Source organism: Callospermophilus lateralis, unplaced genomic scaffold, assembly GCF_048772815.1.
Source record: "Callospermophilus lateralis isolate mCalLat2 unplaced genomic scaffold, mCalLat2.hap1 Scaffold_96, whole genome shotgun sequence".
In the NCBI taxonomy this organism is placed as follows: Eukaryota; Metazoa; Chordata; class Mammalia; order Rodentia; family Sciuridae; genus Callospermophilus; species Callospermophilus lateralis.
In genome coordinates, this window is record NW_027517776.1 from 2,190,717 (window position 1) to 2,214,330 (window position 23,614).

General features: G+C 39.0%; 1 protein-coding gene and 1 non-coding gene across 2 annotated transcripts in view; one reads left to right on the forward strand and one right to left on the reverse strand.

Moving 5' to 3' along the window:
- Nucleotides 1-2,829: 2,829 nt before the first annotated feature.
- The window catches only part of LOC143641324 (transport and Golgi organization protein 1 homolog), a 40,271-nt gene continuing 19,486 nt past the window's right edge, over nt 2,830-23,614 (forward strand). Inside the window, exons 1-6 of the mRNA XM_077108582.1 lie at nt 2,830-2,962; nt 5,760-5,893; nt 8,755-8,841; nt 10,696-13,507; nt 15,090-15,293; nt 17,659-17,807. Coding sequence (XP_076964697.1) covers nt 2,830-2,962; nt 5,760-5,893; nt 8,755-8,841; nt 10,696-13,507; nt 15,090-15,293; nt 17,659-17,807 — 3,519 coding nt within the window. The remainder of the gene's footprint in view (nt 2,963-5,759; nt 5,894-8,754; nt 8,842-10,695; nt 13,508-15,089; nt 15,294-17,658; nt 17,808-23,614) is intronic.
- LOC143641345 (U6 spliceosomal RNA) lies at nt 20,853-20,959 on the reverse strand. The gene has a single exon (XR_013155298.1). It is a non-coding gene; the product is annotated as a U6 spliceosomal RNA (small nuclear RNA).

Sequence of the window (23,614 nt, forward strand, 5' to 3'; positions counted from 1 at the left end):
TGAACTCAGGATCCTCCTGGCAGCCTCCTGAGCTTCTGGGATTACAGATGAGTACGACCAGGCCTGGCTAAAGTCATTGCCTTTTATTTGGAAATGGGAAGCTATAGGAAGATTTTGAACAGAGAGACACAATCAAATTTATATTTAAAAATATCAGTCTAGTTGCCATCAGGACAGTAGATATTGGGGAAAATGAGGGCAGAAGCAAGGACAGAAGAAGGCTATGGAAATCATTCAGGTGACTTATGATGTGGGTTTGGCCTGTATATTGGCTTAGCAGATGCAGAGGAGTGGTCAGATTCTGGGCATGTTTCAAATGCTTACTTGGAAAGAAGGATGTCAGAAAAATAAATAAATAAAATGCTGTATAATTTATATCAAATTCTAGAAAATGCAAAACAATCTATAATGACAGGAGATGTTTGGAGACAGCCAGAAAAGGAGAGGGGAGGGATTACAAAGAAGGATGAAAGACTCTTTTGATTTTGGTGATAGTCTCATGGGTATATTCATGTCAAAACTTATCAAATTTTACACCTTAAACATTTGCAATTTATTGTAGGTCAACTATATCTCAATAAAATTATAAAAATAAAGTCATAATATTGTCTAATGGACTGGAGTTGGAATGTGAGAGAAAAGAGATCAAAGATGGTTTGTAAGTTTTGGGCTTTGAGCACCTGGATAATGGGAATTAAATTGTCATTCTTATTTCTGAGATAGGGAAGACTGAAAGGAGCAGATTTTGAGAGAAAAATGAGTTCAGTTTTCAACATGTTGTTAGAGATGCCTAGTAGATACATTTTATAACATAGTAAATACATGGTAGAAAAGAAATGAAGAATGACTCAGACAGTTTCTCTCTATGATCCACTGGTTCTCCAGAAAGCGCAGAAGTACACTGGACCAACGGGGACCTCTCATGGCCCCTGTAGACAAATGTTTGTGCACACCTTTTTTCCATTGTTTTCTTTATTTAACATTATGAACATGGTGGACTACATTCTTTTCTCTAAGTTTTAAAGATTCAGTTAATTTGGGGAAACAACTGATGGGTTCAGTGTTGGAGGTTGATGAATAACTTTAGCAGAGACTATAGTAACAAGCCCTTGGTCACAGACAAATGAGAATGGCTCCACCAAGGATGAGAGCATTGCAGACACTCTTCCTTGGGCTGGCTAGCTTGTGCCTTTCCCCCCCTTAACTGTACATATCAGTAATTCAGCTATATTATGATTTAAATCATATTTTGCTCCTCTTGTCAGAAAGTACAACATTTGCTTGTTAGTTGATGGGTTGTGATGAAAAGGAGTCTACTCCTTGGGTTTGAAACTTAGCTCCATTACTCACTGTGTAAAGGTCAGGCGAGCGTTGGAGGAAGAGACCACCAAGAGACTATCTCATGCAATGGCAAAGGGTTTATTGACCAGCATGCTGGGGCTCAGAGCTCACTTGAACAGAGCAAAGAGAGAGCAAAGAGCCCTGACAACAGCTTAAGCAGAGCTTATATAGTTTCCTTGAAGAGGGCAGGGAGGGAAGTTACATTCTGCAGTTTGGCAGTTGGGGACAGCACATTCTGGGAACAAGATTAGCAAACAGTTTGGCAGTTGGGGACAGCACATTCTGGGAACAAGATTAGCAGACAGTTTTTTAAGATTTCAACGGTGTTTTGTTGAGCATACAGAAAAACAGAGTAACAAGTACCTGTTTTATTAACCTTTCAACTGGATGTGTGACTGCCTCAATTTACTCTAAAATAAGGATTGGAATAGGACCTACTACTACTGTAAGGTACTTTTGTTATGAAGATTAAATGAATTGATATGTATAAAACCTTCAGAATAACAACTGGACATAAAGAAAGTGTTCAAGAAATGTTAGCTAATTGCTTTCTTCTCTGACAACCGGTTTTGACAGTTGGTTCCCACGAAGTTGTGGACTTTTTCAGACCAGGACCAGATATCTTGTCTTTTGATTTTCATCCACTCCCACACCGTGCTAGGGCTTTGTCCAGCATCTGGCATGAATGGTAGCACAAAATGAAAGTTAAAAATATGCTGTTGAATTAAATGATTTCTTCCCTTATGGATAAAGATAAGAATCTCAAGATCTTAGCCCGAAGACTACTGTCCATCTCTCTGCCCTCACTTGTCCCCGCCTTAAAAAAAAGCAGGCCATAGTCTCCAGTTTACACCCTCACTCACAGTTCCATTCACTTTCCCACTTTCCCCTTTCCTAATCAGAGGGATTGGGGTGGGGCTTCAAGGAACCTCTAGGAGTTTGAAGGGGAGGGAGCTTGGAACCATAGACTAGCTGTGACAAGTCATGGGTGGGATTTGGTAGTTCAGAAAAGGTGGTACCAGACCAGGAATGGGGGATGGGAGTGATGGTGAAGTGGAGTAGGCTAGTTCAGGATGGACCACAAATGAGAAGTTGATGAAAGCCAGAAAAGACCAGTTGGCGGAGTGGCGGGGGATGGTGGGTGGCGAATGGAATCATGCGGAGGGTCGCTTGTGAGGGCACGGAAGCAAAGGCAGGTGATTGGACGAGAAAGAGAGTCCTAGTTGCCACGGCAGCAACTAGAGGAGAAGGTCTTCAGTTGAGGAGCAGGTCTCCACTAGAGAAGGACGGGGAGCTCCAGCTCCCTGCATTCCCCAGTAGAGCCAGTGCATCGACCCCCATATATCCCTGCTGACGTGTCAACCGGGAAAGGCTGAGGCCTTCCCGGGTGCCGCCCCTCCGCGCCTTGCTACCCACCCTGCCCCCTGAGCCCCGATGCCCGCCGAAGCCTACTCCACCGCGTCACCGGCTCCCCGAGGTGACCACAACATGGCTGCGGCGCCGGGGCTGCTCTTCTGGCTGTTCGTGCTCTGTCCGACCTGGCGAGTACTGGGCCAACCGGACCCGAGCACTGGCCAGCGCTTCTGGAAGCACAAACTCTGTGCAGAGGACGATTGCAGCAGTGAGTGCGCAGGCGGGTGGGCGGCCCGGGGTCTCCAAGGTGGCTCTTCAGGGCTGCATGGGGCTCTGATCTCCCAGTCCCCAGCCCCGCGGGCTGGGCTAGGGGGTCAAAGGACGACGGGTGGGGTGCAGGAGTGACAAGAGCCTCGGGACCCTGCGTGTGCCCACTCCGGCTCTGCCTGCGCCCCCGCCAGCCCGCTCGGGTTGCGGGGGTTTGGACTCCCACTTGTTGCCAGCGTTTTATTTTTCTCTACTGACTGAGGCGGGGGTTGGGAAACACGATTCCCCAGGGACAGCTCTCAGTTTATTCCCTTCCAGGATTTGCCTAGGATCTCAATGGGTGATGGGGTTGCGCGCCACGCGCCCGGGGCTCCCCACACTGTAGCAGAGCGCTTTTCTGCCCCCGCCACAGGGACCTGGGCCGGTGCGGTATCAGGGCAGATGCTCTCCAGGGCTAGGTGGCCTTAATCCCAGTGGCAGGTTGATGGTGGGGCTCCTTGGGAAAGGCTCACTGGCCCCTTCGTTTTTTTTGCTGCACTGGGGATTGGGCTGGTTTTGCCTTTTAACAGGGACTAGAGTTTAGGCTTGGGAAGAGCACCAAGTCCAGGCACGCAATGTGTTCCGAGGTCTCGGCCCCGTCTCTGCTTCAACCTGTCATTTCTGTGCATAGAAGCCTCCCTTCATATTTGAGGTAGGGTAGCAGGTGGGCCAGTAATCTTTTGCTTTTGAAAGAGGCCAAGGATCTGCACTGGCCACCTGGGAACTGCAGCCTCTTCTGTGTGCAGGAAGCGGACAGAATTGCTTCCCAGTCCTGGATTGGAGGTGGGCGGTGGGGAGGATGTAGCCATTCAGATTCAGATGAAGAGGTTTGTTGCAATAACAATAATAAATACTCCAAGATTTTTATAAGCCAATTCAGTTTTAGACTCAGTTGCTAGTGTTGTTGGAACCTCTTTCCTCTATATATTTACTGGCCCAGAATTCTTCTTTTGGCCTCCTGCTTGGTTTCTAGTAACCTTGTAACTTGATGACCATGTTGTCCATAAATTGTAAGCAGTACATATTTTAAAATATTCATGCTAAAAGGCCAAGAAGTTTACCATTGAGCTCTTTATGCCTAAATTGGTGTTACCAAAAACAAATTTTATAATTTGAATTGTTTGTTCCACTCCCATAAAGAAAAAAGATGTTTCCAATATATGTTAAGCTGTTCCTAGAGGTAACCCTAAGGCTGGAGTAAATAAACACTCAGAAAAGCAAAGCAGCTGCCATGATATTTCCTTTCAGTTTTGGGTGAACAAAATCAGGCTTCCAGCATGGTAGAATGTTTGCTATTCTTTGCTGTCAAGCGCTATCCTATGTGGGCTACCTGGACAATCTCATCACTGATGCTTCCTCAGTACTAAGACATGGTGTTGGTAAGGTTCAGTGGGGTAACATAGCTTGAGAAATGGCCTGTGTCCAAACAGATGTGACCAAACACAACAGGTGGGTCTGTGTTGTGTTGTAGGAAGTAGTGAGGTGTGTATGTCAGGTGTCCTTGTGTGCCTTCCAAATAAGTGCTCCAAAAAAAAAATAACTAAATAGGTGCTCCATAGTATGCATTATGTTGTCACCTAATATATTACTGATTTGTAAATCCTCTATGACCTAAGGGGGAACAAGAGAAACATTGCCATTTCCACTTGTGATGAGAATTCCCCACCTTAAAGTGTCTCTCACCTTCAACTTGGCCTCTTAATTATCTATGAATTAGGATGCTGACAGTTTTGAAAATAGTCCTATTTTAGCTTCAAAATAACAAGTTACCCTCTCCAAATCTGTGTTTGTTCCTCAGACATATATTTTTATAAAACACACATTCTTGTGTATTTTACTGCTAATTGGCCTTTAGAAAAAGTGTTATTTCCATTTCTTCTTTGTGCTTTTTACATACATCTATTGTCCATTTCATCTTAAATCAGAAACTGTGTATTTGGTCAACCAAAAGAAAAATGTTGCTTCTACCAGTTTCTAGATCAATTGTGATTCTAGTCCTGCATTTTAAGCATGAAGGTATTGCCTGACCTTTTCTCATGGTTAAACTTGTTCCTTGTCAGATAGGATACCCACTTTTGATTTTTGATATTAATGAGGATGTTTTGAAACAATCTTAATGTTGGATATAGTCAACAATATTTGCTCAGAGAAAATACATTTCCTGGTAATTTACCCAGATCCTGAACACAGAGACAGCAACTCTTCTGCAAATGAAATTGACAGTGTTTATGGCTGCATGGTAGCACTTGCAGCCACTTAAAGGTAATGTCTTTTAGCGGTTAGTTCAAGTTAATTAACCCCTTGGAGGTTCCTGGATATTCTTCCCTCTTCCCTCCCTATTACCTCTGCATGAAGCCATACTTAAGCCTGTCCGTGTCTACACTTGGATTTACATATTTGCAAAATGAAGCTTTTTATGATTATGAAACAGAAAAAAATTGAGGCCTGCAAGAACCAAGAGTTTCACTGAAACCAGCCATGATTGGTGGTAGCCACATTGCTTTTTATTTCTCAGCACAGAGAAAAATAGAGAAGCTTCCTTTTCCCTTGTCTAATTGCAGGGAATATTGTATTTTATAGCAATAAAATCTCGAAGAATTTTAGATACTTTGAGCAGGTGAATTAAAAGTGATTCCAGAGAGTACTGGAAAAACTTGATTTTTGTTCATAGTGGGATTCATATTTCCTGATGGGTCAATGTGGATCGTGAAAAATCAAATTCTAATGTTTGTTTTTCTTTTTTCAATGTTCATATACAGTGTTAATGTACCGAGGTGAAGCTCTTGAAGATTTCAGAGGCCCAGATTGTCATTTTGTGAATTTTAAAAAAGGTGACCCTGTATATGTCTACTATAAACTGGCAGAGGTATCACCAGAACTTTGGGCCAGAAGTGTAAGTAAAAGTTTGACAGGTGTTATATTCTTACTTTTGATGGATTTTTCAGCAGTGTAGATTTAAATGACTGATTTCTTGGGGTCTTTGTAGAGTTAACCTAACCTCTCTGCCAGGCCCTGTGCTCCTAACATGCCTTAGGCCTGGCACAGCATAGAAAGTCAGTAGACTTTCTGAAACAGAACTGAACTGGTTGTGGTTGCTACCCCTCACATCAAGTTCCAGAAGGCTCTACACATCATAAAGGTTGTCATGGTGAAAACCTGACAATTCTTAGCTTTGCTGCTTCAAAAGGGAAGGATTCAAGGACATTAGAGTTAATCCTGTAAATTAAGTCTGAGATAGTAACTCAGGCATGCATATTTAAAGTTGATTTTTTGTGTATTTTACCTAATCATTTGTGCTGTTTTTACTCTAAAAAAGCAGAATATTATGTTCATTATGTGTTTTTTTTTTCTTTTTTGCAACTTCTGGGTCATCCATTTCCTGCTTTTCCTATAATCTATGCCTGAAGGTTCCCCCAGGGGTTCTACTTCTAGCCAGTTGTATGGATCTTCTGATGAAAGACATGACATTGTTTATATCATGCTTTGATATTTTAAATGGGGAGATTCACAAGGAGTGACCTCATTGAGAGACTTATGAGTATTGTCCTTTTCATTTAAATGTGATATGTGGATTATTTACTTAAAATAGTAGCAAGGGTCTTTGATGACTGTAGGAATGTTCCAGTTTAGAGACATTCCGGGTTGCATCCCTGAAAGTTCTCACCCTAAATAAAATACCACACAGCAGAAAATAAGAGTAATCCCTATGGGAAAACTAGTTTCATTTTGTTGCCATTTCTGATTCTTAGGGAATGATCTTGAAACTTGGTGCCTTTAGGTACAAACTTTATATTTAGACAGAGTCCCAGTTGCAGTACTCCATATAAAGAACCATCTATTGTTTCTTTCAAGTATACCAAATAGGATTCGTAATCTTTAAACTTGGAACTGTTTTTCCATGTACCCAAGTGGCATTTTTCATACAGTAGTCGTCTTTCTCCCCTTCTTTGAACTTTTGGATAAATGGGCTTGATTTACATTTTCTCCTGTCACATTGTAGCCTGTTAACTATGTTCATCCCTAGGACTCTTGCCATTCTGGGTGGCAGCACTCATCCTGTCTTCCTGAGGAGCCCTGCTTTCAGCACCTGACCAGAAAGGATCTTTGCCGACTGATGAGTGTTTGGGTGGCACTTTGTTTGCATTGCTCCTGTGGCATTCATTTGTCTTCTTTGCCTTCAGTCAGGTTGTGTTTTATCTTAGCTCCCTATAAAGTGAAAAACTCAGTTAGGAAAGGACCCCTGTCTAATCCATCTTCCTTTTGAATATTTCCATTCAGGGCAGTGGCACTTAAGTACATTTGTTCTGATAGTAGCTTATGCAGAATTTGTTCTCTTCTGGCAGTTCTTTGCTCCCCACCCACAAATCAAATCAGCAGCACCTCAGCAGGGATGATGTATGGAAGCAAAATTAGGTATAAAAATTATTTCCAGTCATGAGCCTCCGTGATTCTGCATCATTTTTTTTCATATCACAAGAAATGGGATACCACCCAGTGTGTAATTATGGAGCTTTATATAATCTATGGTCTCAATTGACACAGATTAATAAGAGATAAATGTGTTTCCTTTCTCCATACATCTCTGGTTTTTTTTCCTTTTCCAAATTTAACCTTAATAGAATTTTCATCAGAAGGGAAAAGTGTATTTCCCCTCAGACTCGCCTCTCATGTCATGAATGTTATACTTAGGAAATTAAAAACTCTTTAGTTTTCAAAATGATTCTCCTTTTGAGTTTTTAGTTTTCATTCTGCAATGTTGTTGATTTTCTAGAGTCTCAGACTTTATCTGCCAGTGATGAAGCTTTTAATTGCTCCGTCTTATCTAATCTTCATGGCAGTATTCTACCACTAATACTGGCTCTCAGATGGTTTCTAGATATAACAAGAACATTCATGAATGGGGATATTTTAGAGTTAGTGATAAGATGCCTTTTTAAATTTTCTTTTTTGGGCGTTTGATTTGCCTATCAGTTTCCTTTAATTATTGGCAAGAATCTTCTGTTCCTTTTAGTCAGTAGTTAGTAATAAGAGTGTCTTTCTCAAGGGGAACTTTATATACCTTTTGTACACTTTATGTAACTTCATATAATTTAGCTGTTGGTGCTGAAAATAAATGGGGTTCTTTTCTGCAGAGGATTTATTTTGGGTGAAACTGAAGCTTGATATGTGGTTTAGTATGCATTATATTGTAATTTTATTTTTTCCCCAAGTACTTGTAAAAGTAGATTTGGAAAAAGCTAGGAAAGCATATACTATCAATACATTTGCTATAGTGGTAATACATTTTAGAGATTTTGTATTGTTTTTACTTATTAATTTTCATGACTGTTATGTATTGGTTAAGAAAGACATAAATATTGGTTTATGAGCAATGCTACAAAATGTACAGGTAAATTCTTGCTAGAGGTTATTTGGAATTGCATTTATAACCAGCTTTGATTTATATAGTTTTAACCATATAATATACAATAATCTCCTATGCAAATCTTTTATTTACTTCAGAAGTCTTAACTTTATATGCTCTGTGTTGAGAATTAAGCTAAATGTAAAAAAGAAAACTTCAGTGGTTGGAAATGTTGTTTTAACAGTTCTGTATTTGGAATAATAATCTCAGTGTAATTGTTATAGCAACTTTCTTTCTTGGTTATACCATATACCTATCTATTATGTGTATATTTCCTGCCACTTCTGAGAATCTCTTATTTATATTTCTTGTACAGAATTTATTTTATATTTGTCTCCTTTGCACTATAGGTTGGCCATATTTTTGGTTATTTTCCGAAAGATTTCATCAAAGTAGTTCGTGAATATACTAAAGAAGAGCTACAAATTTCAACAGATGTAAGTTATGGATTTCTTTTTTGTTCTCAATTGTAAACTGGCTTATAAATCCACCCATTATATTCAGTTAACTGCTTCTGAAAGTTTTATAATGTGTTTATAACATTTGTGTATCAGATTTTCATTTGAAATCAGACTACCTATAAAAAAAAGTTTGAAAGGCATTCAAGGCTGATTATATTATAATCTGAGAGTTTTCTAATATATTGAAACAGATATTCTTATAGAAGGCTGTTTACTCAACTATAGGGCTTTTCTCTTCTGTTTTATATGTGAAAAATAAATAATGTAATATATTTGTACTTGGCTATTAAATTTAAGAGGTAAATAATTTCATTTTACAGGCAAAAGGAGGTATTCCAACTTGAAAACTACTCATTGGATAGTTATTAGACATTTTAAGTATATTTAGGCTAAATTAATAAACTCTAACTTTTATACTAGGCTAGAAATACGTACTTACAAAGGTTTTCTTATTCTTAGTCATATATGGGATCGTAGTCATGTTATAGATTTGGAAAAGGGGACCTGAGCGTTTCAGGTGATGTTCAGTCTCAGATCTTTTAAGGCCCCAACTGCTTCCTTTATACAGCATTCCTGTATTGTGCTCTGACTTAAATTGATTTTGTGACTGAAAGGATTTCGTGTTCTAGAATTCTCACTTCAGCTGATTATTTTCTAGAGTTTTAAATTGTGTAGTAATTGATGCCCACCAACATTGAAACATCTTTGGGCAGCTCTTTGTAGTGGCTGTAGAATATGCAAGCTGCTAGGCTAGGATAGTTCTTAGATTAGATGGGGTGAATGGATAAAGTCATCCTGTTTGTTGTTGCTGTTCCTAAAATTTCTTCATAATCTCAGGGGCCATAAAATCACTTCTGTTGCTTGTTGGACTTCATTGTTGGTAAAGAGAGTTAGTTCTTGGGATTTAAGCTGTGACAGCAGTTCACTGATTACAGAGAACTCATTTGTTTTGAACTCTGCCTTCTCATTATGTTTCCCATTACATGCATCCCTCATGGCTTAGAAATGCATGTGATGGGGAGAGGAAATCACTCATCCCTACTACATTGAACTGCCTCCCCCACCCCCAGAACCCCCACAGAATATTATGAAGATTTAATTAGGAGATGGAAATTTTTAAAAAAATTTCCATTCATACTATGGCTCCTTTTATATGTCAATTTGCTTACTAGTGGCAAGAAGGAAGACTAAATAAATATATAGATAGTCCTGAGAGAGGTCTTAGTGACTGTGAAACCCTGATGAAGAGGAAGGTGTATAACTTGTTGAATCTTGTTTTCAGTTTGTTCTTGTGGTAATAATAATGTGAGGAGCCTCCTTAATATCATTCTTTATTCCATCAAATGTACTTGTATCTCAGTAAGATACTTTAAAACTGATTCATCTTTCTCAATGCTGCAGGATCTTCCAGCTTCTCCTGAGCAAATGATTAAGAATTAAATTCCTGAAACATAGGTGTAGATTTTAGAGCTTGAGGATCCTACAAGTGATACCTTGCCTTTCCCTACTTATGCTCAGAGCAAATTGAGAGAGACCCAAGAGTCAGGCTGTTGGAGACCAAATTGTCACCATTTTTACTCATTATGCTTTTTAAAGAATATGACCCATGTTAAAAAAAAAAAGAAAGAAAGAATAGACTTTCTAACACTGTAGTCTAGAAAAAGACAGATTTACTCAGCCATAGAAGGAGTTAGCCAATGGGGGTTGGAGGAGGGTAATCTGGTTGACCCCAAAGATTCTTTAGAACCAATCCTGAATTTGGGAGCATGGATGAGTTTGCTTTTGTGACACTTTGTTATTGACACACTAATGTTTTCCTTTTCCTTATAGGAGACAGATTTTGTCTGTTTTGATGGTGGAAGAGATGATTTTGATAATTATAGTGTAGAAGAACTTCTAGGATTTTTGGAATTGTATGATTCTGCAAATGAAGATTCTGAGAAAGCTATAGAAAAAGTGGAACAATTTCCTGAAGTCTCCCAGGATGTTGAACCTGAACCTAAACCAGTAGTAGCAAACTCAGAGCAAATTGAAAGTGCATTCTCAGAAAACATTATGGATCTTGAGGAACAATTTCTGGCTCAGAAGAACCATCCTCATGCAGATAGTCAAACAGATAATGCTCAAGGTGAACAAACTTCATTTGAACTCTTTGAAGAAATACTACAAGATGAATTGAAAGTGCCAGAAAGTGAAAACAACAAAACCAGCAACAGTTCTCAGGTCTCAAATGAACAGAAGACTAATGCTTATACACTTTTGAAAAAAGAAATGACATTAGACTTGAAAACCAAATTTGGTTATACTGCTGATGCACTTGTGTCTGATTATGAGACGACCAGACTGGTGACTTCATTAGACGAAGATTTTGATGATGAGGAATTGGATGCTGATTATTATGCATTTGATAAGGAAGAAGAGGAGAATGAGGAAAGCTTTGGGGAGCTCCCATTACTAACCTTTATAAGTGAAGAAGGCATGAAATTCCCAGTAGAGTTTGGAGTGGAGAAATATTCAATAGGTGAAGAGCAGAATTCAAATGAAGAAGATAAGGTTGAGGTAACTCTGCCCCCAGGCATCAAGGATGATGACAAAAATATACTGACAACCTTGGAGGATACTTTATTTATTGGCACAGGTGGTGACGAGAAAACAGATATGATGGATTTGGGGAATTCTTATTCAGAAGAAGAAAAAGAAGATGAGGAAGCTTTAGTTCCAGATAGAAAACAGAAGAAACCACAAGCAGCAACAGATTATATTTATCCTGAAAGTGCAGAATATGGTCTTTTTGTGGAAACCTCTAAGACAGATAATGATGAAGAGCCAAAAGTGGACATCGAACTTCATATTAAAGGAAAAGAGACAGATGTTCAGGAGCCTAAGAAGCACCTGATGCAAGATGTTTCAGAATTAGAGGATGAGAAGATAGAAGGGATGATTGCATATACTTCTCCCCAAAGCAATAAGCTCAGCTCATTGCCAGCTGTTGAAAAGGGCAAGGACACATTAAAATCAGCCTTTGAAAACAAAGAGAATGCCCTAAAAGAAGCAGTTATCCATATCTCAAAAGACTCAAAAGAAGTGAATGAAGAACTCTCTTCACCTGGAGAGAAGATTTTGGAAGATAGCTTAGAGAATAAATCTCTACATAAAGCTGTAGGGAGTCTGATGACCCAAGAACAGAGTAAACCACCAGAATCCTTGGGCATTGCAACATTCCTGGGAGATAATCAAAATGATACATCCAAAGATGGAATGGAGGAGCCAGGTTCAGTAAATACACCAACCCTGCACATAGACTCAGTGGAGCATCAACCTCAGGAAATTAAAGAGGGACTAGTTCTGAAAACTGAAAATCAATCTGGATTCTCCTCTCCAGATGGAATTGGTTTGTTAAGAGAACCAGAAGAAGAGGTCCACAGTCCCAGAAAAAATTTTTCTTGGCAACAAGAAAGAGATGTGATTGTTACAGTTAGTCATGTAAATGAGAAGATAGGGCTTTCCAAGCACAAGGGTAAAGAGCAGTCCTTGGCTGAAGAATTGATTCAGCATAAGGCAACACAGGGGACACAGGAAATTAAAAAAACAGAGCAAACTGACGAGGTAGAAGTACCGGGTCTCCATACCGAAAGGCCAGCATCAGTAGAGGAGGATTATTATCCCCCTGAAGAGCTACTGGAGGATGAAAATGCTGTAAGTGCAAAACAGTCAAAAGAAAAACATTCTGGGATTCAGAATGTTAACCAGCACGTTCTTGAGAAAGCAATTTTAGAGACTATCAATCCTGATCTAGAAACCAAAGAAAACAAACAAGAAATGAGTATAATTTGGGAGATTTTTAAGAAAAGTGAAACCACAGCCAAAAGGGTAGACATGATGGACAAGGAACGAGGTGATATGGAAATGGGAAAGGAGGAAAGTCCTCTGGCAGATGAGGAAGCCCAGGGACTCTTTGACGGAAGTGATGAGGAAAACACTCAGACTTCAGGGATAAGTGAAGTATTTCAGGATAAAAATTCTGATGATCTTGAAAAAGACAACCCTAAGGAACATCTGAACACTTCAGGGTCTACAGAAAAGGCTACTGGAAAAGAAATCTCAAAAGAGGACCTTGAGGACATAGGGCATATCACGGATGCAGAAAGCCAGGGTCCTGCTTATGCAGATCTTGAAGATGATATACTCCCACAGAGTCCACATATAGCCCTAAAGCCAGAGCTTAGCGATCAGGAGGAAGACTTGCCCATAATCCGCAGCTTCTTTACAGAACAAAAGTCCTTGCAACGCTTCCTGAAGTACTTTGATGTCCAAGAACTGGAAGCCATGTTGCAGGAAATGTCATTAAAGCTGAAGTCGGCACAGCAGGAGAGCCTGCCCTATAACGTGGAAAAAGTTCTAGATAAGGTCTTCCGTGCCTCTGAGTCACACATTTTGAGCGTAGCAGAGCAAATGCTTGATAATCGTGTGAATGATATTAGAGACATAGGAATAAAGGAAAGTAACATATTTGAAGAGGCTGCAGTGCTTGATGATATCCAATACTTGATCTATTTTGTGAGGTACAAGCACTCCACAGTGGAGGAGACTGCTCCATTGATAACAGTGCCTCCTCTACAGGAAATCTGGACTAAAGCTGAAGGTAAATACCTGCTTGCGGCTTGAGCTGGAGAAAAGGAGTTGTTCCATCCAGGTGTTTTTGTGTATTATTGTAAAGTTCTGTTCAGTTTCCATGTGCCTAAAGGAGAAAGAAGGCTGACTCAGGAGCCCCATATATTCCTTTATTCATTCTTTTGGGCTAGAGCATGAAAGGACATTGCTTATTCTTTTTTCCTTTAGGACAGTTGGGATTGGTTAGCATGTTCAAAGAGAAATTTTATAAAAAGTTAAAGAGAAAGATATAAATGAGAAACTAATGCACAAAAGTAGACCTGTTAACAGTACAGATTTTATGTTAAAATTATAAAAGGGCTTTATTAAACATAATTTCTTAATCATAAAATATCTGTACTAGATCATGTGGGTGTGGAGTTACTAGCATAACTTTTTTTATTTTAGAATTTAATCTCTTTTTATGTGGTGCTGAGGATCGAACCCAGTGCCTCACCTGCACTAGGCAAGTGCTCTGTCACTCAAGCCTAGCCCTGGAATAACTTTTAATGGATAGCTTGCCTGAATTCCCCTCCCCAGCATTTATATTTGTGGATACCATGCTATTTCCAGTCTCTTGGGGGAGAGGTCACTTATTCTGGTTTTACTCCTCTGGGTTCTAAGGTCCTTGCATTCATATTAATCAAGGATGGAACCAGGATGACAAGCCTTATAATGTAGTGCTTGACACATAGAAGCCTTTCAATTAAATATTCCTCAAACTGACAATGAGCCCCAATATCCTGATAAAAGCTTTCTGTTTCCTGGTTTCATATTTGATCATCTCTATCCATTGTTTTTCAAAATGAAATATTTCAACTGAGAGTATATGATAAGAATTCCAGAAGGACATAAAGCCATTGGAAAATTTACATCCCAAGAATGCTAATTTTACCTGATAATTTGGGGAAGAAAACAGTTGTACATTTAATCAAAGCAGATATATTTTGGATAAGAATGCAAAGTACAAGTGAATGTTCAGGGTAGAATATGAAGCTGTGAAGAGATAATCTTTGCTCTGGATCCTATTGATCTATTTCCTGAGCTCAGGAAGGAGATAGGTTCACCATTTGGCTCCTAGGTTACTTGGAACATATTTGAAAGTCACATTAGCAAGCTAGACTTACGGAATTCCCTTCTCTATACTGGCTTGGTGAGACCAGCACACTTGTAGATGAAAGAGTTCCTGTTATTTCTGAGCAGAATAGACATTTCACATTTTGGTTCTGGACCAGAATTCTCTTCTGCACATTTATTCATGTGGGTGTATGTTGGTTTGCCAAGGGAAGTTAAGTTATTGAAGCCTCTATCATAAATGTATTTGTTTATGAAATACTTTGGATTAAAGGCTTCTTTATAAATTTGACTGTATAGTTCAGTCATCCTTTAAATGGGATGAAAACAATGAACCCTCCCGTATCCTTGCCCAGTTGTTCTCATGGGCGCATGCCAGGACAAGGAGGGCAGTGTTGAGGTATCTGGAGCTGTGTGCTGAGGGGGAGTGCTGATCATTGGGCTTAAGTGGGGGTAGATAGTGTCATCCAGCTGGCTCAATGCATTCTTCTCCCCTGTAGAGATGCAGCCACCCCATGAAGATGATTTTCCTAAAGAGAACACAAATCATCTTAATAGAAATCTTCATGAAGAGCCTCGCCTCCTGAGTCATCATTTAAATATGAACCATCCTGAAGAGCCCAGCCTCTTGAGTCAACCTGTGACTGAGGACATGGGTGTCTTAGAAGTGTCTCAGATCCCAAATACTGAGAAAGTAGACCCAGGTAAAGCTTGCCAATTTTTCTCTACAAAGTAGAGGCATTATCATAATGAAGGCTTTCAAGGATATTTGTTGCCAAAGGTACAAAATAGAGCAGAGAGTAATATAAGTACATGTGAGTTCAAAAAACAAAATCTCTTAAGTGAGAGAAAATCAAGAATAAAGATGACTAGAAATCAAAAATAGGCCAGAGACTGTAACTCACCTAAAAGCAAATGTTTAGCTATGACTAGCTTGTGTAAACCATTTACAACTAAAATATTATTCTTCAAAGGCCTTATGCTCTAAAACTGTAATTTTCAACCAGAACAACAGCATCAGAAACTCTGGGGGTGGGACCCACAATCTGTGTTTAGCAGGCCTTCCAGGAAAGTCTGGCCTGGTACAAGTTAGCTTGAGAATCACTGTTCATAGTCTCTTAAATTCTGTGTTTTTTCCCTTTTCTTCTAAATGGAATGTAATATACCTCAAGTCCTGTTTTGACTTGCTTCCTGGACATGGTAATTAAAACTTTTTCAAATGCAGTCAATCGTCCAGATCTTTATACTTACAGGAAGCAGTACAGAACTGCAATCCATTTTAGACTGACACTTATGAATACTTCATCATAGTGCACAGTATCCAGTGGGAGATGAGAAACAATTTTTCAAAAAAAATCCCCAATAATGGCATCAATAGCATTCTACTTTTGTGTTGCTCACTCTCATTTTATCAGTAAATTACATTATGACTAATTGTTTTATTTTATCCATCCAGTATGGTGCTATGAAGCCATAATTACTGTATTTTGTGTTTTTAAAGGTTCTGGTCTGTAAGCATAGCTATAGCATTATCCTGCACCAGTGCAGGGCTTAGCAGCACTGATCCTGACCCCGCCCCCATCTGCACACACAGAGTGTAGGAGAACTCATGGCAGGGGGGATTCAGTTAATTTGAGAAGGAATAACATATCAGTTCTTCCATTTTCCAGAAGACATTTCATTCATATATGAACACTACTGACTTCTGAACTGTCTTTAACTCCATAAGGTTCTGAAAATGAATCATGCACCATTAAGATTTGTTATTTTCATGCTCCAAAACTTTCAAGATTAGGGAAAACTTGGCTTACAAAATTAAGCATGAATTATTTCCCTGGCCTTTTAGGTTCCACCACAAAATGATGTCAATCACCTTTATATGTAAAATCTTCCCAAATGTCATTTAATGTGTCTCAAGTGCTGAGATGCTGAGCCAATGGGCAGACTTCACCAGCAGTCAAATTCATAGACCAATAGTGATTGGAGGGCCTGGGGTTGTAGCTCAGTGGTAGAGTGCTTGTCTAACATGTGAGGCACTGGGTTTGATTCTCAGCACTGCATACAAATAAATAAAATAAAGGTCCATCAAAAACTAAAAAAAAAAATTTAAAAATTAGGCAAAAGCTTAAAAAAATAGTAGTGAATGGAATCTCAGGGTTGAGAAAGACCTTAGAGTCAACTGGTCCAACTTCCTTTTTTTTAGAGAGAGGGAGAGAGAGAGAGAGAGAGAGAGAGAGAGAGAGAGATAGTTTTAATATTTATTTTTTAGTTATCTGCGGACACAACATCTTTTTTTTTTTTTTTATGTGGTGCTGAAGATCGAACCCTGGCCGCACGGCCAGACGAGCGCACTACCGCTTGAGCCACATCCCCAGCCCAACTGGTCCAACTTCTTAATAACTGCACGTTGGACTCCTAGCTGTTTAATCAAACGTACCCCAGGCTCATGTAACTCATACTGAAATTCCACCCCTACAAGCTCTCAGGTCTAATTGGAATTCTACCTCATTCACAGAGCCTCAATGCAGGTCTGTACCCAATATCCTTTAGTCTCCCTTGATATTACTGTGTTCTTTTTAAATAGCTGTCATCTGTCCACTCAATAAATAGTTGTTGAGTATCTCTGCCAGGTGCCAGATGCTGTGTTAAGCCTTGGCTCATTCCACCTGTAAATCTGCAAACCAAGACTCCCTCTCTTTCAGCTTTCCTAAAATTTTTAACACAAAGTTTCACCAGCACTAAATCCATGTTTGTTGAATGTCACCCTGTCTATATATCTCTGGTTTTAAAAATTTTCCTTTAGTAAATATTGTTCTGATAGCAGTTGTATGGCCATGGAAGTAGTGGAGAGTAGACTGGAGATTGTTCATTTTATAATTGAAGGGTCTGACAGCTCTAATTAGGATTTTGAAGTTTTCTTCTCTGTGTTAATTGTCTTTAGGAGAGCCACATATTCCAGGCACTGTGATTCATATATTTAGTGAAACACTGATGAATATTGAAACTGAAGAGAGACAATTCTTATTCTATAGCATAAAATAAAATAGCCATTTCCCCTTTCAATTTTAGAGCTACTTATAACAGAAGGTACTCCTGTTGATGATGCTGATACAGAAAAACAACTAAAGGACATAAAGGTGGAAGAGCCAGCAGATGCCACCCTTTTGGACAACGTGCTTTCCTTGTTATATTCATACTTGCTTTATTTCACTAAGATGGTAAGTTTGACATAGTTTCTTCAATTAGAATGTTGATTATTTATTAGTTTTTAAGTGGCTTCTGGTCATGAAGTGAAGAACTTAAAATGTCTTTATGAAAATGACTCCTGACCCTTTGAGTAGATAGCTCCTAAAACAAAAGCCATAGGGGTGTGGCTTAATGGCTACTTAGTTTAGCATATGAGGAAGATTTGCTGTCTACCAAGGCTGGACATTTGTACACCTGTAAAAACTTGGTTCTTCCCCTCAGAACCTTTCATTCTGGCAGGGAGATAATAGCATTCACTTGAAACACAGTAAGATAATGGCAGAAAGAGAGGTATTTATTTGATGGTAGAACATTATTGTCCATAAATGCATTTATTATGGTTGGAAGGGTGATCAATAAGGTCAGAAAGTAGTTGAGATGTGTTTGAAGCACAGGCAAAGGTCAAACAGGAGTGTGACATGTGGTTTGTTGTTGATTAGACAGGCTGGGGTGGAGGATGGTGGGGGAAGCTGGCAGTCAGAAGAAATGTGTTCAGAGAAATGGAAACATGAAGAAAAGGATATTTGGGGAGGCCAGGAGAATGTAAATAGTTGGTGTTGTATAACGTGTGAAGTTGGAGGGGGATGGTCTGTTGGAGAGGCCAGCAAATCTTAAAGGAAGTTTTGGGCCAAAGTAGCATTAGACCATTAATAGTGGGGATCCTTAGAAAGTTTTAAGAATGAAAGGAATTAGGTTAGATCTGTTTCTTAGAAAGAGTCACTTAAGGCTGACCTTTCTAAAGAAAATCATGATCCAAACAAGACATTTAATCTGTCTAGAAGCTTATCTAAGCATTTTAGGACTTACCTCCCCGTCATGGTATTTGTTGATGTTGGACTTTTAGAGTTTAATTATAGGAATGAGAAAGCTTTTAGAGGTTGGAGGATAAGATGGTCCTAGGGCCATTGTGACAGTAATCCTTCTCAACTGAAGTTGTTTCCTGTAAGTTGTGTTATTTCAAGACTTGTTTAAGAAAAGTGATGTTGTTGTTTTCCTTGTAAAATGTATAGATTTTGAAGCCAGGTAGATCTGGTTTCAAATCCCAAGGTTATCATTTAGAAGTTTGGGCAAATAACTAAACTTTTGAATATCAGATTCCCCATCTGAAAAATGTAGATAATGCTTACTCCAATCATAAGAATTAAATGATTTGACAAGGTAAAGTGTCTGGTGAGATGTCTGGCATTTTGTAGGGTTTTACCCCCACGCACCCCCTAATTCTCATGTAGGCAGTCAGAGGTGGTATAAAGACAATGAATACCTGGGGAGGAGAGACAACCAGGGTGGAAAAGATGTGATGGGGAGAAATGAATCAGTTTTCAGTTGGCTCCATGTTTGTTCATGGTGGTGGCAGCCACCTGGGTAAGTAGTATGTACAAGCCAGGCAGTTAGAATAATGATATTTCCAGTGATTAAAGCCCAGTCTTCCACAGTCATAATTTGATTATCAGAATGAATCAACATCACTTGGAAAGTTTACAGCCTCATGATATGGGAAGGATTTCTTTATTCGTATTTTTAGGTATGCACAGAGCCCTCCTCTAGGTCTAGGTCGGGGTACACGAATGTGGTGCAGGTATGGTCAGTGATTTTGCGGTGATAGGTAAGACATTGACGTGAGTGGCAAAGAAGAGGCACAATGTTACGAGACTGATTTGAAAGGAGCCTTCAAAAAGGCATTTTGATGGCCCAGTATGTACAGGACATTGTGCGAGGACTAAAAGAGTCTAACAGGTGTAAGGCATGATTGTGATTTTTGAAAGCCTTAAGAAAAGGACTTAACAAATATATGCAAAAATTATGAACAAGTCAATGTAAAATCTTAAACAAGTAGTATGATATCTGATAGGACTGGAGAGTAATAGGCTCTGATGTGTTTGGGAGATGTGCACCAATCAGATTCATTGATCAATGGAATCTTAGTAGAATCTTAGTGTTAGAAGAAACCTTGGAATGCTGTTAGTCTAGTTTCTCACTCATTGCTGTAATTTTCTTTACTGTGGCCCTGACGAGTAGTTATGAGGCCTGTACAACCGGTAATTCCTAGCAGGAGTCACTCTCTTACAAGGCTATATGTTCTTCTGTTGTCTAGTTCATCCTTGTATTGACTCCAAATTTTCCTCCACATGATTTCCTCTATAAAATTGAATTCTTTTCTACATAGGAATCCTTTAAATATTTGAAGTTATATCTTAATTTAAAAATTATTTTTAGTATTTTTATCATGGAAACTTTCAAATAAGAGCAGAGAGAATAGTAGGGGACTATAGGTAATCATAACATACTGTACATTTCAGAATACTAGAAGAAAAGATTGTGAAAGTTTTACCATAAATGATGTTTGAGGAGGTAGATATATTTACCCTGATTTAAACGTTACATAGTGTATACATGCATCAAAATGTCATGTTACCTACTTCAATAATTATAATGTTTATTTCTATGTACTAATTAAAAAATAAATTTAATTAGAAAAGCTTTAAAGAAAAGCATAGAGAATAGTATAATGAACCCATGGGCCATCACCCAACTTAACAGTAATTCCTTGATAGCCAATATCAGTGAGTTTTTTTTTTTAATTTGTTCTAATTGGTTATACATGATAGCAGAATGCATTTTGATTCATTGTACATAAATGGAACAAAACTTTTCCTAGTTGTACACAACACATGTAGTAGTCCTACATGTACCTCGGGTAATGAGGTTCATCTCATTCCACCATCTTTCCTATCCCTATGCCCTCTCGCCTGTCCTACCTCCCCTTTGCCCAATCACAGTTCCTCCATTCTTTCCATGCCCCTTGCCACCCACCTCACCCCCATTATGGGTCAGCATCCACTTTCAGAGAGAACATACAGCTTTTGGTTTTTGGGATTGGCTTACTTCCCTTAGCCTGATATTCCCATTCACCCGCAGATGCCATAATTTTTTTCTCTTTTAATGCTATAAGTAACATTTCATTTTGTATATGTACCACAGTTTCTTTATCCATTCATCTGTTGAAGGGTTGTTTCCACAAAACTAAGGAATGCTTCACAAATGTGGGTGTCATCCTTGCTCAGGGACCATGCTAATTTTTTCTGTATTGTCCCAATTTTAGTATATGTGCTGCCAAAGCAATCACACTCTGAGTTTTAACAAATGTAGATACCCATGTAAAAACTACCAGAATCAAGATATAGAACAGTTTTTTTCACTAGAAAAGGGGTTTCCTTGGGATCCTTCCCAGTGAGTTCCTTCACCACCTGTTCCAGGCAACCACTGATAACTTTTTTTTTAAAACTATAGATTCATTTTTCCTACAGTACTATTTCATATATATGCCCCTATAAGTGGACTCATATCTAGGAGTGCAATTGCCTCCTATGTTTAATGTATGTTTTTATCTTATGTGATACTGTCAAGCCATGCTAATAAATGACCACAATCATTTTATACTTCCACCAGCAATTTAGGAGACTTCCACTTGACTTCATCTTCACTAGCACTTGGGCCATTCTAGTGGGTATGTCTTTGTGAGTTTATTTCCTGATAACTAATGATATTGAGTGAACTTTTTTTTTTGAGATAGGGTCTTACTAACTTGCTTAGGCTCAAACTAACTTGCCAGCCTCAAACTTGGTATCCTCCTACCTCAACCTTCTGAGCTGCTGGGATTACAGACATGTGCTATCATGCCTGGATCAAATACTTCTTCATGAGCTTGTTGACCATACTGGTTTTGTATGTCAACTCTCTCTGGTTAGCTGGAATCCAGACTTCTCCCAGCTCAGTGCCAACTGTGGGATTGGTTAGCTTATAGTTGTTCTTGGCCCTCGCAGGTACTGCTTAGAATGTAGCCCCAAACTGAAGACCACCTCCATGCAGATTTCTGGAACTCTTTTTCTTTGTGGCTCCCATCTTTCTGGTAGTTTTCTCTACATGTTTTTGGCTGCTTAATCTCCTGGAACTCTGGTCTCTTTCTCCTCAGTGAGACTGTTAGGCCCCATTTGGGTTCCCCTTCCCAAACTGAGGTCTAGAGGGTGCCTCAAGGTAGAATGCTCACCTATTTGTTCTCCTTCTCTTAGGGGTGACAGTTGCATGTCCCTTGTGGCTTTCTATCTGAAAAATAGCTCTTTAAAAATATATTTTGACTGTGCATGGTGGCACATGCCTTAATATCCTAGTGGCTCGGGAAGCTGAGAGAGAATCATGAGTTCAAAGCCAGCCTTAGCAAAAGTGAGGTTCTAAGTAACTCAGTGAGACCCTGTCTCTAAATAAAATACAAAATGGGGCTGAGACTGGGGATGGGGCTCAGTGATCAAGTGCTCCTGAGTTCAATCCCTGGTACCAAAAATATATATATTCCAACTTTCTGGTTGCTTTCAGTGGGAGAACAAGTCTCATATAAGTTAATTGATTTCTCCTTTTGTTGTAACTTTTTGCAATAATTGAAAAAAATACGTTTGTGGGACTTCTAGGATATATTGTAGTTTTGGTGAATAAATGACATCCCCCTGGTACAACAATTTAACCTGTTTTCTCTATTGCCTTTTTTTTTTTTTTTTTTTTTTGGTGGTGCTGGAATTGAACCTCGGGCTCCATGCATTCTAGGCAAGTGCTGAGCTAACAACCTCAGCTTCTCTCTGTTGCTTTATATTTCTTGGAAATTCATAGTCAGGTTTAGGTTCAATTCTTTTTCTTATGAAAACTTAATAGGAAATATTGCATTGACATATGCATATCCTCTCCTTTGATGTTGACTACTAGTCAACAGTGACGTTGGTGAGATTTGCTAATATATTATAGGTTGCAAAATAGCAATGGTCTGAGTTGCTGGATTTTTCTTTCTTCATTTAAAGGATGGGATGCCTACACAAATAAAAATTTGATTATTCTTTTTTTTGGGGGGGGGTATTGGGAATTAAACTCAGGGGCATTTGGCTAGTGAGCCATATCCCCAGCCCTATTTTGTATTTTATTTATATACAGTGTTTCACTGAGTTGCTTAGCAATTCCCTTTTGCTGAGGCTGACTTTGAACTTGCTATCCTCCCTCCTCAGCCTCCCTAGCTACTGGGATTACAAGTGTGTGCCACGGCGCCTGGCTATGATTGATTATTCTTTACACAGATATTTGGTTTGTATAGTTAAGGCAGGAGATAAATATTTGATTCCTTTTCTTTATTTAAACACTTTTCAGAATAGTAAGGTATTCTTCTAGCTTATCAAATGATACCCAAAGGGGCTTGAAATCTTTTTATTGTTTCATTGTTTTTATTTGTTGCCATAAAATTAATTAGTTCTTTCATATATTTAAGTTTTTGTCTTAAATGAATTTTTTAAATTATAAAAACCAGGTTATCTAAGAGAAAAGAATGATCCAGAGGGATTCTAGCCAGGTGTTAGACAATGTGATGATATAGGGCCTGTTACAAACTGGAAAATTTAAAGTATGCTCAATTTAAAGTATTTAGATTCAGGCTGGAGTTGTGGTTCAGTGGTAGAGCGCTTGCCTAGCATGCATGAGGCACAGGGTTAGGGTTAGGGTTAGGGTTAGGGTTAGATGGTTAGATGGTTAGGGGTTCGATCCTTAGCACCATATAAAAACAAAATAATGTGTCCACCTGAAACTAAAGATACATAAATAAATTTTTTAAAAAAGTATTTAGATTCATTATACTTGAAAACACTGCAAGTGAACAAAAAATATGAGACTGTCAGTATCCTTTCTCTTGAAGAAACTATTGGAAAATATTGAGGAGGTGGATTTCTGACGAGGAGGTTGGTTTAGAATTGCC